Here is an 11450-nt window from a genome sequence, read left to right as displayed (position 1 = left end):
TATATATATACCTGTTATATAGAGGGGTTACAATTATATGAGCAAGGTAATGAGTGCATTTCCTATCAAGCATTGTTACACCCTCCTTTATTTTTCTCCTACCATCCCTTTCCTCCCTACCTTCCCAACTCCTCCCTTCCCTCGCCCACTGCCCCCCACCAAAGTTGTAAAGTTCATTTTCAACATACTGTCTTGTACCAGATTGCTCAGTTTTAAGAAAGAATTTGTCTTCTTCTGAATTTTGTCTCCCGTCTAGATTCTGTTTCATTTGTTTTCTCTCCTCTGTGGTATGTCTGAAAGAAGTTTCTCCTTTGTTGATCTCATTTACACTGATGGCAACTGAGTTGTCAAATGCAATGAATGTGTCATGTGTTTTTTTTTTTTTTGTGGGGGGGGTCCGGTCGTGGGACCTGAACTCTGGGCCTGGGCACTGTCCCTCAGCTCTTCAGATCAAGGCTAGCGCTCTACCACTTAAGCCACAGTGCCACTTCTGGCTTTTTTCTTTTTGCTTATGTGGTGCTGAGGAATCGAACCCAGGGCCTCAGGCATGCAAGGCAAGCGCTCTACCCCTGAGCCACCTTCCCAGCCCTGTCATGTGGTTTTATGCATGATCTCCCATGGATTGGCATGTGACATCACCTCATCCTCAAAGTCAAAATCTTTTCACACAGATTTACCTTCATTTCTCTGCTAGCCTTCTCAGTCTGCATCGTGAGTTCATCCCTTTTCTAAGTTAAATATCTCAGTGGGTTTTTTTTTGAGAATTTCGCTTTTATTTAATTATCTTTTTCTCTCTTCATTTACTCTGGGTAATTTTATTTATCTGATAATGTGATGGTACTTATCAGCTCTAGGTCAATGTCTTCCAGATTTTATTCATAGCCCTTTTTCTGTAATCCAGACCTGCATATTTAGCTGCCTGTTGACATATCAACTTGAAAAGGTTTTATGTTTTAATAGTTACCTCAGTTTATCTCAGTCTGAACATTTAATATTCTCTATGAAATGCATGTTCCAGTTTTTGCCTTTTATCTCAGGAATTAGCCCCTCTGAAATGCAATGGAGCAGGAGAAAATTGTAGGATATACTCTTCTTGTCATTCCTCTTTACTCTCTCTCTCATCTAATTTATCATTACACCTTTGAAAAGTCAAATGTCTCACCCATTTTGAGTGCAGACACTTCTCTCTACTTCTGCTTCTTCTCCCAAAACCTGGCTCCATCATTTCTCAGCTGCACTGTTGGAATACTCTCAGAAATAGTCTTTGAACATCTCTCATCTTCTCAGACTCTGTGTTGAGTATCTGGGGAAATCTATTCAAAATGTTGATTATGTCCCATTTTAGAACAATATATTAATTTCAAAATTATTTACTATGACCTTATATAGGAATACCATATTTCTTCATTTGCTCACAACAGTGCTGGCTTATGCCTATGTATGTATACCTAGTATGTATACTTAGTATGGCTATGTACGGTTGGTATTTCACTTTCAAAAGGGTATTTATTTGAAAGATAAATGAAACAATTACATTAATGCAAGGTATCTCATGATCTAGCCTTTCCAGTTTCATTCTTTCAACATTGCCATCTTCTTTCCAGTTAGACTTGCTTGCTTTTGGGTCATTTGTTTACAATGCGGACTGTCTTAGAAACTGTCTTCTCATTCTTTCTAACTTGATTTCCCTAATGCATCCATACTTTTGCCATCCCATTCCGTGTCATCTTCAAAACTAAACTACTCTCAACTTAAAATCGTATCAGTTGTCCATATACTTATACTTCGATATTTTGTAGTAGTTAGTAGGATCCATAAAAGAGATTACTGTATCCTACCTTCGTGTTCAGCTCAGAGGTCCTAACTGTTAACCGAATGAGTGTAATTTTTGGGAAAGTGACCAGGTTGTTTAAAGAATGAGGTAAATTACAAACTGTCTTTTAATTGTAAATCTACAAACACACTGAGATCTTGCATGCATTACCACCATGAGAGAAAGTATGCTCAAGTGTTTGAAAGTAATCTAGCAGCATCTGAAAGTTTTCTATTCAGTTCCACATTTCACTTAGTTCTCTCTTCTTAGGTATCTTCCTAGATATAATACAAATAAATATTTATATGATATTTATTTGAAGGAAATCTATTTCCTTTTAAAAACTGTTAGTTTAAGTAGTGTACAAAGAGGTTACAATTCCATAAGTCAGGTTACGACTACAATGCGTCTGATTATTGTCAACCCTTTCTGCTGTTCTTCCTCATTTTTCCCCTCCCATTCCTATGTTCAAGTTACATAGTCAATTTTTACCTTCGGTATATTGAATATAATGACTGCCTTTGATCACTTTTTCCCACTCCATTTATGCAGATATATTTGCTAAAAAAATTGTTGGTCATTTATCACGCACACACACACACACACACACACACACATGCACAAAGAGCATCCGTTGTGTTAAATTCTCATTTATGAAAGTATCTTCCTAAGAGAACAAAAGGATCCAGGAGAGTGAACATATGACATTTGTCAAATTCTCACAGATGTGACATTCCAGGTCATTATAATTCTGTGTTTGAACATGTCCTGCAGGTCTTCAAATGGAATGGAAGAAACTTTACCTTTCATGAAAGACTCCCTGTCCGAGGTGTGCTGACCATGTCTTTGTTCAGCCGAAGTGGCTTGGTGTTCTTAGCCGTCACCCCAGCGAATACTCGTCTAAATGCCTCATTATTTAGGTGGTCTGGAAGTGGGTTTGTTAACTTCCAAGAGGTGTCCATCAAAGGGACAACACAAGTTGAGGCTTTGTCTTCTGGTGATGACGTTTACTTGATTTTTATAAAAAATATCCTTGAAGGTGAGAATATAGAGTTATTACCAAAGTCACCTATAATTTAGATTGCATGTTTTATATGAAAGGCTCCTATAATTTTTTGAGCATGTTTAGACAGTATCTTGGGTATTTGCTGTCAGTTAAAAATGGATTCGAACAATTTACACATTATACCTTTCATCTTATGATGTTTCAAACCACCATATTACATTTATGTTAAAATATAACTAGGGGTGGATATGTAAAGTGAGAAAATTTCCAACGATTTTTATATGCAAAGTACAAACAGCTAAATTTCTATATGAGTATACTTGGGATATTGTGGATAATTTATAGTATTAATAAATAGTACTTAGAAATTTTTAATAAGACTGGCTCAGAATAATCTGAGTAGGACTATGCCTTCTTTGCTTATTGCATTCATGGATAAAATCTGGCATTCATAAAACATGAAATATTTTGCCCCAGTTTTTTTGTGGTACTGGGGTTTGAACTTAGGACCTCAAGTTTGCTGTACTTGCTTGCTCACAGCTGACACTCTACTTCTTGAGTCATGCAGCCAAATTGGCCTTTTGCTGATTATTTTGGAGATGGACTCTCCCATATTTTCTGCCCAAGCAATCTTCTGAGCAACTATGATTACAATTGTGAAACTCAGCCTCATTTTTATATACTGTATGATCCTGGTTAATGGAGAATAGTGCATACAGTTAATGTGGAAATTCAAAAGAAATTTAGAAGTACTTCCAACTCTGTTGTATTTTTGTTGAAAGAAAATGGATTCTGGGAGACATTTGTTCCTCAAACTTAATCATTTGTATTACTGCCCAAATTTGTAATTTTCTTTTTCCAACTTATGATTTAACATTTGATTTTTATTTCATTAATCTAGGATATCAGAACTTAGTTGATATTTTCATCTGGGAGATGGGACAATCTTCGTTCAGACATTTTCAGTTCTTGGATTTTTCTCCTGTTGAAAGAATCCATTCCTTTATACCAGCCTCAGGAATAGGTAAGGATTTTTCAGCTAACCAATCCTAAAGACAGTATGGAAAGCAAAAAGGATATAATCTCACTAAATTTCATATGGTGCTGTGTTTTAATACCCTTCCAGAAATCATAAAGCTTCAAAAGAATTTGTATTTATTAAATGGATGTTTTGTTTAAGAATAATAAGAGTAACAAAAAAAAACAACAACAAACCAGAAGGAACTATTAGTGAAGGCCAAAGATAGTATTTTTGTATGTATGTCAGAACAAAGGCTTGAACTTAGGTTCTAGGCTCTTTCCTTACTTAGTTTTCATGTTTAAAACTTCTGCTTGAGTCACCTCTATCCTCAAAACTCAGCCTCCTGAATAGTTAGAATCATAGGTGTGAGCCACCAGTGCCCAACTAGTATTTCATCTCTTTTACCAAGAGAAGAGTAAAGAGTGACACTATATATATTTAAAATATGAAAATATGCATAAAGTGATGGCAAAACTTTACACTTAATGAATTTTGAGAGCTCAGATGACTGTGAGAACTCTGCTGGCCATTTTTATTCTCCCAATCACTTTCACAGTATGAATAATCAATATTTTAATACAGTTTCTGAGGCAAAGTATATTAGTAAGAGCCTATGGTATATCTGCAGCCTAGAGGCTGCAGGATTATTTCAGGGTTAGTCAGGAGTCACTTGGGCAGAGAGAATGACACTAAGGCAGAAAGCTGAGGTCAGTTGGATGGGGAACTGGTCAGGCTACCTCTCATGTGGGAGTCTGCAGTGAAAGGGCAGGGGATACATAGTCAGCTGTCATTATGTTTTCAGGTGCCCATAGGACTAGAAAGTCAAGCCTAAGGGCAACTCAGGAGATGAATCCAGTCATGTTTTTTATATCGACACATGACAGTTCTATTTTAATGAAAAACAGCATGCAGTTAATACTAACATATTGCACACAGATTATTGTTATGAAGATAGGAGGAATTCCTTGCCTTTGAAGTCTTAGTATCTGATTAGAGGAGGGGGAAAGAAATACTAACTTAAGACTTAAGACCGATACTGTTTACTTTGTGAGAGGTGGATTTGGAGTGGGTAGAAGGTGTAAGAAGGAAACCTGAGGTATGTTTAGGTGGATTGACAGGAAACTTTTTGGCCAGGGGGCAGCAGAGGAGGAAGGCTTTGGGGGCATTACAGCATCGAGGATACTCCTAGCAGAGAGGAGTACTGGACACAGGGTCTGATTGGAACATCATGATTCTGGGCTTAGAGACACAGTCTATGGGGTTAATTTTTTGTTTTTGTTTTTGCTTTTTGTTTATGGTTAGTCCTGGGGCTTGAGCTCTGGGCCTGGGCTCTGTCCCTGAGCTCTTCAGCTCAAGGCTAGTGTTATACTGCTTGAGCCACACAGTGCCACTTCTGGTTTTCTAGTTGTTTATTGGAGATAAGAGTTTCATGGACTTCCCTGCTCAGGCTGGTTTTGAACCATGATCCTCATATCTCAGCCTCCTGAGTAGCTAGGATTACAGGCATGAGCCACCAGCGATTTTGATGTAAGGAGATGTTGCATTGATGTATTATTTATCTTGATTGTGAAGGATTGTTAAGGGGTGCTTCCATTCAATTCTGCATCTGAGACAATATTTCAGTCAACTGTCTATCCCCATCCTGACTTTATGCAATCAGATGACACCTTCACAATGATTTGCAGGAATTCACAAAGCTATTGTATGTTCAGAGCTTGATCAGAACTCTGCAGTGTGTTGAGTATTAGCTGTCATCATCACCATTAAACTAGGTGCACAGAGGGCACAGCAGTTAAGTCAAATGATTAATGAATGCCACGGCATGAATGCTTGGATGTCTAATTCTGCTACTCTTACAGGTGTTTTCACATCAAGCAGGGATTCCGCACCATTCTCTGAGAAATTAGATACACTTGATTACTTTTGTCACAGAATGATTCATTTGAAGTGTATTCTCAAAGATCTTAATGAAAGACTTAAACATCTTCACTTCCTCTATTTCAGCATTCTTTCAGAACTCTGTTGATCTTTTACCACATTTTGGGGGGATATTCCTTTTACCTGCATAGTTTGATTTAGGATTTTTTTAATGTTTAGAACTTACATTAATATGAAAATGTTACACATTCATTAAAAACAGTTTGGTATTTTACCTTTTCCTGGACTAGTGATTTGTGGTATTTTTCAGTTTTAGATGATACCAATGGGAACACAACTCCAGCTACTACCGGATAGGAGGGTGAATTCTGAGAGCTGGTTCTGTGCAGAGTACATTTAAGATAGGCAATACTGAAGTATGAGATAGGATTTTCTGATTGGATAGTTTTTCCCAATTAGCCCAATTAGCTTAAATTGAAGGCTGAGTACACTTAAGTAAATCTAGAATAAGATGTGATATTCAGTAACTGAAGAATACTAAATGTATTTGTTCTTATGTTTTCTACTTATGATAGATTTAGTGGGATATAATGCCACTATAAGTGGAGAAGCACCTCTCTGTAGATTTGAGGACACCACATTATTACTGTAAATGTTCACTTATCAGTTTGCTTCCAAAGTATGTCAATCAAAATAAGATGTGAACAGAGTATATCTCTGAAGGGCCAGGTGCATAATCAGTAGTGTTCAGATCACTAGTTTATGATCTTGGTTGAGACTATAGCTCAGTTAAGCATTTGAGTTTGTTACTTTTGAATGTTTTATGAAGCTATTTGTAAAGTATATATCCCTTTAAAGATTTGAATGTATTAAGACCATTCTAGATGATCTTGATCTTTATGCAACATTTGGACAAAATGCAGTTAATCTTAATTGTTGTAAATAAGGATGACACAGGCCAAGGGCTAGCATTTTAGAAGATATTCATGCTTTCTGATTTGGTGTACTGTTTTAGTACCTAATCGGTCTGATTTGATATGTTTGCATTCAAGTGTGTTTCTCTAAAAGCATGTTTCTTTATGTTTTCTCACCCCTCTCCCAATTCTAAGTGTGTTTGTTTAGTACTGTACGCAACATATTCCCAGCTTCTGAAGCACATATATATGTCATTGCTTTGAACTAGCAAAAACATGATTTCCTGATATTTAAAAAGTACTGCACGAATATATTCTAAGTTTTCTTTGTACATATCCTTTGATCTCATGAGCTACCTTGAATAATTTTTCTAGAGAAAACAATAGGGAGAACTCTACCTCTACTTAATATTGAAAAATTAAATATTAAACAATAAATATCTAATGCAAGAAAATTATTAAATATGTATTAAATATTAATATTAATTTAATGTATATGCAATACTAGATTATTATATGCATTAAAATTATAAAATTGAATACTTCAGTAATAACATGCAAAACTATGTAATAGAATACATATAATAGTTAAGAACTTTTGTATTTATCTTTTTATACTTGTGCATTATAAACTTATAAATATAATGACTAGAGATGAACATTTAAAAAATGAAATATTGACTGATGAGATAATTGGTATTTTTCACTTTGTAAAAATTACTTTTAAATTAGTACTGAGATGTATACCAAGGAATTCAAAATCCATTTGTGTTTTTTAATCCTGTGATTTTCTTCTTTCTTAGATAGGTGTGGGTACATTATCAAGCTGGACTGGTTATTCTACAGCACTCCAAAATTATTATTTTATTCAATTATTACATAAATTGAATTAATTTACTTTAGAAATCAAAACAAAGCTTGGAGAATGGTAGAAGTCTTCCTTTGACACCAGTGGAGGGAGTGTGTGTAGTAGCATTTTGCACTCCATTTTTCTTGTCTTTTTTTTCCTTCCTTACAGCCCACATACTTTTAATGGGCCAAGAAGGGTCTGCCCTTTACCGCTGGAATTCAGAGTTGAATCAATTCACTTTTGTTCTGGAAGTACCCTCTGCCCGTGATGCAGCTTCAGTTGTAGTAAAGTCTATTAATTCAAGCAAGAATTTAATTGCTATGGCAGGAACTGTGCACTCTCATGTATATGAACTGGCCTATATTTCCAGTCAGTCTGACTTTATTCCCAGGTAGGTTCAACAACTTCATACTAAGTGTCTTTATGCTCATCTCAGTTTGTCTGACATAAAATTTCTAAGTCATAGTGACCAAAGAAAAATACAAAAATACTAGAGCTATACGTAAGCCAGAAACCTGGTCATTCGTATTTCTACAATCTATTCTATTATGTTTATCAGAACTACACAAAAATTTAAAATTTTTATTTATGAAATATTATACTTCCTGTAAGACTTTTAATATTACTGCTTAGTGCAGTGAGAATTTCATGGGGAATCTACTCTGCATATAATTTTGTTTGTTGTCATTGACTTATTTTATCTGTACTTCCTATGGTAGTTCAGGTGAACTGATATTTGAACCTGGTGACAAAGAAGCTACCATAACAGTAAATATCCTCGATGATGTAATTCCAGAAGAAGAAGAATCCTTCAGAGTTCAGCTTAAAAATCCCAAGGGAGGAGCAGAGATTGGCATTCATAGTTATGTGACAATAACTATCCTGTCTAATGATGATGCTTATGGAGTTGTTGCATTTGCTCAGGTAATAGTGAAGATTCCACATATACAAGTGAAAATAACTTACTGCATTTACAAGTAAGCTCTGATCAGAACTCAGTATGTGAGCCGTACTTTGAGTATCTTCAATCTTTCTCCCTTTGCTTCTTCTTGGTATACCTCCTATTGTACATCCTATGGTGAACTCTACTGAAATCTGCAATATGCATTCTTACTATACTGACTCTAAGAGACAACTTATTCTGGTCTTTTCCCTATTGTTTTAAAGTATTGGGTATTAAATGTGTTCAGCTGGCCTTGCTCTTGCTTTTTTCCCAAAGGCCATGGTGAAAAAGATTGTGACTATATTGCACACTGTGTTGTGTCACATATATCACACAACTATGTTAGTGTGGGTGGAGGTGGCACAGAGTCTGGTAACTATAATACGTTTTGCAATTACAGATGTAAAATGCACATTGCCTTTGTCCTGAGAAAAGAAAGCTATGCACATCTTCTCAACTCCCCACACCCATACTTCATTTTTTCCCCTTTTTATTGATGAGCAGGACAGCCATTTATATTGTATTTGTTCTTATTTGCAAAGTTGTTCTGACTAAAGTTACATCTGCAGCTCTATTTTATCTTTCTCTGAAATTTTTTACACATAGGACAATCTGAATTCAAATTGGCTTAAACTCTAACGACATACCCCAACAAGGGGTGATCAGGTACTTCACTGTCAACATGGCTCAGATGCTTTTATTTTTCCATTTGTCAGAATACAGTTGACCTTACATCTAACTGTTTGAAAGCTCACACTATTCTTAGAGCTACTACTTTCTTATTTGTGCCCAGTTAAGGACAGAGAAATGCTTTATGTAGTCTTTAAGGAAGAAAATTTCAAAGCACCTAGAAAAACTCTGTGTTCCATTGGCCAGAACAGAATAAATGAATAATCTAGTGATTGGATAAGGATTCCAGTCACTTGGTCACTCCTTTATTCACTAGCTCATTCATTTATCATTCATTCCTTCAACCAACATTTGACAAATGCCTGCTGTGTTCCAGATACTGTTTTCCATAGATGTCAGAGAATAAAATAGTGAAACTCTCTAATCTCTTTTCCTTTAAATTCTAGAAGGGAATAGGGGAGACAGAACATGAGCAAAGACATAAGAAAATAAATACTGTATCTGCTGTTGAGAGGTGCTACAGAGAAGTATATGAGACAAGCAAAGCAGTTGGAGAGCACAGGGGAAGGTGACAAAGTAAAAAAAAAAAAAAAGAAGAAGAAGATAGAATGATCAGGGAGGCCCCAGGGACCTGTCATGTGAGAGAGGGAAGAGAACACTTCCATGGCCTTCTAAGAACTTCAGATAGTTCAGCAGGCAGAGCTAAGATTAGACCCCCTGTGCTCTGCAGATAAGCTCCACATCCTCATCTGGAGCCTTACAGCAGGTACAGAATGTATCTTACCATTCATCACAAGAGGTTTGCCTTTAGATAACTTGGTCCAAAAGCTCTTGTCATTTCATCTTTGCCCATAGCTAATTCCCTGGGTTCCTTATGTCTATTTGATAGAATTACTTGCTACAGGGCTTTTGTGTCTGGATAATTTCCTTTAAGATGAAATTTGTAGATGATGAGAATTTCTTTTCTTATTATTGTTGGTACTGGGACTTAAACTCAGAGGCCTATACTTACTGGACAGGTTCAAACAGTTGGAACACACTTCTAACCTGCTGTTAAGAATTTCTTAAATATTTTCTGGCATTGCACTAGTTTTTACAAACCCTCCTTCATTGACAGCGTGTAAACAGAGAAGATTATGAATATAGAGTTTACATACTTCAAAATAAAAAAAATTCTCTTCAGGGTCTTTGATTGCCTTTAGCAAGATCTTATTACTATGTAACATCTGTGACAGTATATTAAAGTATGTATAAAATATCACTATATGATAGAATCTCTACTAAAATTAGCATTCTGTACAGGAGCTTCCATAAATTTAAAGCATTAATTGGGGAGTCATGCTTCAGATTATTATAGTAAAAAGACATGAAAAAATCTTACTGGAAATGTAAAATGAAATCTTATGTTCCATATGTTTGCCTTAATGTCTATCAAGAAACCCTTCCCATTCTGGAGTTTTAACTCAGGGCCTGGGCCTTGTCCCCAAGATACTTTGCTCAAGGCTAATGCTTTACCCCTTGTACCATAGTACCCTGTCTAGCTTTGTGGTAGTTAATTGAAAATAAGAGTCGAGTCTCATAGACTTTCCTGCCTGGACTGGCTTTGCACCATGATCCTCAGTTATAAGCTTTTTGAGTAAGTAGGATGACAGCTATGAGCTACTGGTGCTCAGCTCCGAGAGGATTTTGAGAAGGGACTGTCTAAAATATTCATTTGAAGGAAAAGTTTATTAAATGGATGGCAAGAGAGGGGGACACATGGATAAGAATTTCAGGAAAGGAAACCTTTGCAAATGATCAGAAAGATACTGGTGTCATTGCAGTTGGATGGGATGTTGGAGGCCATGTAGGTCTGACTTCACTAATAGAAGACAACAGCCTAGAGGAACCGAAAAGCCTTTCTGCAGGGGATAAAAGCTTCCTGTTTTCTCAGAATGCATCTATTTTATGCCATGAGTTCTGCTTAAAACAATGTATGTTTTCTGAATATAAAAGTAAATATGTGTGAATTGAACAAAATGAAAAAAAAAGAAGGCCAGACCAAAAAGAATCCTATAAAAATTAGTATTTTGTTGACTTTAGTGCTATTTACTTACTTATTTTGAGACGGTGTCTCAGTCTATAGCCTCGGCTGGCCTGAATGTGTGACACTCCACGTGAGTGCTGGGGTTCTATAGGAGTGCACCAACACACTGGCTCAATATCACGGTTATTTTTTTGAATATTTTAATTATCTCTAAGTAGTTTAGAAAGGAGTTGTCCTTTTAAAAAGCAGTTCATAAATACAGTGTATCTTGTTCAATGTCACCTGTTTGAACATTTGCACTCATCCCACTCAATCCACTTTTCTTAATTTTTTTAAGGATATATATTGAATTTTTTGACATTTAACAAA

At 36.0% G+C, this 11450-nt stretch overlaps 1 protein-coding gene across 1 annotated transcript in view; it reads left to right on the top strand.

Annotated features, from left to right (window-relative positions):
• Window positions 1-11450, top strand: part of Adgrv1 (adhesion G protein-coupled receptor V1) — a 447493-nt gene that overhangs the window by 102245 nt on the left and 333798 nt on the right. Inside the window, exons 48-51 of the mRNA XM_013015810.1 lie at window positions 2588-2852; window positions 3721-3843; window positions 7651-7873; window positions 8202-8406. Coding sequence (XP_012871264.1) covers window positions 2588-2852; window positions 3721-3843; window positions 7651-7873; window positions 8202-8406 — 816 coding nt within the window. The remainder of the gene's footprint in view (window positions 1-2587; window positions 2853-3720; window positions 3844-7650; window positions 7874-8201; window positions 8407-11450) is intronic.

This window comes from Dipodomys ordii, unplaced genomic scaffold, assembly GCF_000151885.1.
Source record: "Dipodomys ordii isolate 6190 unplaced genomic scaffold, Dord_2.0 Scaffold28, whole genome shotgun sequence".
Classification (NCBI taxonomy): Eukaryota; Metazoa; Chordata; class Mammalia; order Rodentia; family Heteromyidae; genus Dipodomys; species Dipodomys ordii.
Note: the sequence above shows the minus strand (reverse complement) of the source record. Positions and strands in the feature narration are given on the sequence as shown.